The sequence below is a fragment of the Mustela lutreola genome, chromosome 16, assembly GCF_030435805.1.
Source record: "Mustela lutreola isolate mMusLut2 chromosome 16, mMusLut2.pri, whole genome shotgun sequence".
NCBI classification, from domain to species: domain Eukaryota; kingdom Metazoa; phylum Chordata; class Mammalia; order Carnivora; family Mustelidae; genus Mustela; species Mustela lutreola.
In genome coordinates, this window is record NC_081305.1 from 48,069,515 (window position 1) to 48,073,609 (window position 4,095).

Sequence of the window (4,095 nt, forward strand, 5' to 3'; positions counted from 1 at the left end):
TACATTGTTTTGAAACTTCTCTCACTCGCTTCTCACGAAACACAGGGACCAGAGCAACGTCCAGTCTCAAGGCATCAAGACACAGGCTGTGATTAACAACCTACAGAAGGTGAGCCCCCACTCTGAGGGGACAGCTAGTGTCTGTGTGATATCCACTGCAGGTGTGTGTGCGCGCATGATTTCGTGTTCTGTTCGGTTTTGTTTTGAGCAGGGAAATGTTGTGCTAAATGGGGTCTTCAGTGACATGTCTCTAAATTTCTGTCATCAGTGGAAGACTGCTTGCCCTATTTCTCATTTAGACCATTGAAGGGCTTGTCTATCTGTCATGTACAGAAATGCAAATATTGTGTAAAGATAAATAGGGCGAAGAGCTTGTGGGGCTATGAATAAAAGAATAATTAGGGCTTGAAATCTCAAAGTGGATATGTTATCCTGGAATTTAAACAGTTTTCAAAGTTCCTCAGTTGTCTTATTGTCAGACTAATCTGACACTCTCTACCCTCCAAGGACAACCCTGTGGACTGATCCATTCCTGTATTTCTCTGTCTCTCTCTCTGTCTCTCTCTCTCTCTCTCTGCCCATAAAATCTCTGAGCTACAGTATGATTGCACCCAAATATGCATTCCATTTATAAGAATCTTCTTTGTCAAGCAAAAAAATCAATAATATTCTGACCAGATACCCTGTCAGAAGAGCAAGAGGCAGTGAATTCAGAGCCTCCCCCGGGATCCAGAGAAACCCTATGATCAGCGGAAACGATGAGTCTTTGTTGCTTTCAAATTGCTGAAGGTCCTCAGGGGCCAGTGAGATGTGTAGCTCAGCAACATTGTAATTGTCCGGTTCTCAGTTTTGAGCAAATATTTTAAATTCCCACAGCAAATTTTATTGACACATGTTTTTATCATTACACTTCATTTTGTGATTCTTCTTGAAGATGATTCCTGGTTCTTTCTTTATCCCTTCTCTTATTTTGCTTCACTTGTCCTTGTTTTGTAACTGATGTTCATTACACTAGTGATTTCCTATATTTTTCCTTTCAATCTTAAATGGTGTTATAACATTGTCATTTTCATATGAATATTTGTAACAAATCCATGTATGGGTAAAATTTAAGTAAATATTCACTGTGAGATACTAACTCCCCCCTCCCTCCCATAATCCTCAAGTCTTAGAAAGAACATTACTCCTTGGGGTGCCTGGGGGGCTCAGTAGGTGAAGTGTCCGCCTTCATCTCAGGTCAGGATCCCAGAGTCCTGGGATCAAGCCCACACCAGGATCTCTGCTCAGAGGGGAGCCTGCTTCTCCCTAGACCTCAGCCTGCCACTCCCCTTGCTTGTGCTCTCTCTGTCAAAGGAATAAATAAAATCTTAAAAAGAAAAAAAGAAAGAATAAATCCTGGAGAAAACTCTGTAGAATCAGTTCTGCTATGATGCAATGCTTATGCTCCTGAAAACCAATGTGATATACAGGATCCAAAATAAAATCACAGAGCTTATTGGGAGACCAGAAAATTCTATCAGTGAAACATAGAAAAGAAGATAGAAACCTAGTACACAGAGCAACACAGTTTTGCACATTTTAAGTATTTTAGAAATACACAAATACTGTAATAAATATGACACTTTACTTTAAAAAGCTGAACTTTGCATGTGGATGTCAGTGTCAGAAGGATTATGACTTCTGAGCTACTGTGAAGAGGTGGAGAGCGATGGGCAAAACAGGTGAGGGGAATCAAAAGGAACAAACTTCCACTTACAAAATAAATAAGTCACGGGGGGCTGACAAACGGTATGGTAATCAGAGTTAATAATATTGTATTGTACATTGGAAAGTTGCTAAAAGAGTAGATCTCATAAGTCTCATCACAGGAAAAAAAATTTGTAACTCTGTATGGTGCCAATGTTAAGGAGACTTATTGTGATCATTTTGCAATACATACCAACATAAAATCATTATCTCACTCGCCTGAAACTGACATAATGTTGTATAATAATTATACCTCAGTTTAAAAAAACCACATAAATAAAATCAGGCAGAGAGGGGTAGCACCAGATGTGGGTGTCTGAGGCATTCTGCACAGTGACCTGAGACGCCTGGTAGATGTTTTAAATTCCTGTGTGGCGTGCTCCAGCTGAGGGCAGTTTTCTGCATTTATCCAGTCTTTCTGACAGATGAAAAACACCCATAAGCAGACATAAAATTTGCTTATGCTCATGATGTTTCCTAATTTCTCGGTCATGTTGGAAAAAGATTGAAACAATACTGACTGCCTCGCTATATAGAGACCTCCCATCCTCCTCGCCAAGCTGTTGAGAACTTCGGCAGTCCTGCCCTCATTCAGTCACCCAGAAACTTACAGGTGGGCACTGAGGTTATTTCTTTTGTTTGTTTTGTTCATTTGGCAGAATTTTCTTTCTCTTCCTTCTTTCTATTTTAATGGATTTTATTTTTTCATTGAAATGTATTTGACATAACATCGTGGGAGTAAATGTGTGCATGTTAATTTGATACATTTATATATTATAATATGATTGCCATTGTAGTGATAATTAGCACCTTCATCATGTTATATAATTATCCTTTCATTTTAGTCATTGGAATAATTAAGTTATAGTCTCTCAGCAACTTTTATGATTATCAGAGGCTATTTCTAATCTATTCATCAGTGAATTGCCTTTGCATACACACCAAAAAAAGCATAAAATGTTAATAACCATTAAAGTGAGAAAGTAAGTGGAAAATAAGTGAGAAAATAAGTTTTAGAATAAGTGCTGAAAAATACTCTGCATAGTGTTGACAAGACATTTTTTTCCCTCTCATTTTTCTGGCTTCAATTAAAATCAGCCCCTAGGTACTGATGCAATGGGTTCTGGAAAATTGGAATTGGGAATTATCTTTGTCATTCACAATGGCGTTGGGATCCTAGGAAATTCATCCCTTCTTTGTCTTTACACTTTCTCTTTGCTCACTGAACACAAGTTGAGACCTACAGACTTGATTCTCAACCAACTGGTCCTAGCCAACTCTGTGGTCCTTTTTTCTAAAGGGATCCCTCAAACAATGGTAGCTTTTGGATCCCAATATTTCCTGAATGACACTACCTGTAAACTTATCTTTTTTGTTACAGAGTGAGCACTGGGGTTTCCTTCCGCACTCTCTGTCTCCTCAATGGCTACTAAGTTATTAAACTGAACCCTAGTATTTGTAGGTGGGTGGAACTCAAGATTAGATCCCCAAAGTTCATTGGCTTCTGCTGTTTCCTCTGCTGGATACTACATCTCTTGATAAATTCATTTATTCTTATAATAATGAATGGTCCATCCAATAACAAAAACCTTAGTGTGAGAAACAATGGACAGTGTTCTTGGAATGAGGAATTGAGATTTAAAATATTAAATACAATCACATATTTTTTCCTTGACTTTTTGAGTTTGGGCTTCATGGTGTGGGCTAGCGGCTCTATGATCTTCATCTTGTTCAGGCACAAGCAGCAAGTACAGCACATTTACAACAGCCGCCTTGGCCCCAGAACATCCCATGAGGCCAGAGCCACACGCACCATCTTGGTTCTAGTGAGCTTCTTTGATACTTTTTATGCAATCAATGTTATTTTGGCGGTTTGGATGATTATGGTTGCAAATCCAGGCCAGTGGAAAGTGAACAGCACTGGGCTCCTCTCATCCTGTTTTCCAGTACTCAGCCCCTTTGTACTCATGGTCAAGGACACTCGAGTATCTCGGTTCTGCTTTGTCTGTAGGGCAAAGACAAACTGTTGTCCCAATCTGGTTTCAGTGCTATGAATTTGTTGTAATAGCATTTACTCATTCATTTAAACACTTGTGAACATTTTATTAACTACTGTGTGATAGGAAATTATGATGTCATGGCTTATAAGTCCAGGAAAAGCCCGTCTTATAACAGAGGTAAAAATGAATACCATGTACTTAAGTATACAAAGATTACTTACCCTGTTAGGATCTTCAAAGGAGAAATTCAGAGAATTTTGAAATAGTGTAAAAGAGGGGCACCTGGGTGGCTCAGCTGGCTAAGCATCTGACTAAATCTCAGGCCATGATATTGGGGTCCTGGGATTGA

General features: G+C 39.0%; 1 protein-coding gene across 1 annotated transcript; it reads left to right on the forward strand.

The window, feature by feature from the left end:
- The first annotated feature begins 2,862 nt into the window (after positions 1-2,862).
- Positions 2,863-3,800, forward strand: LOC131817646 (vomeronasal type-1 receptor 1-like). Its single transcript, XM_059151188.1, is given in 2 exon segments — positions 2,863-3,118; positions 3,121-3,800. Coding segments are annotated over 2 exon segments (936 nt in total).
- The last annotated feature ends 295 nt before the right edge of the window (positions 3,801-4,095 follow it).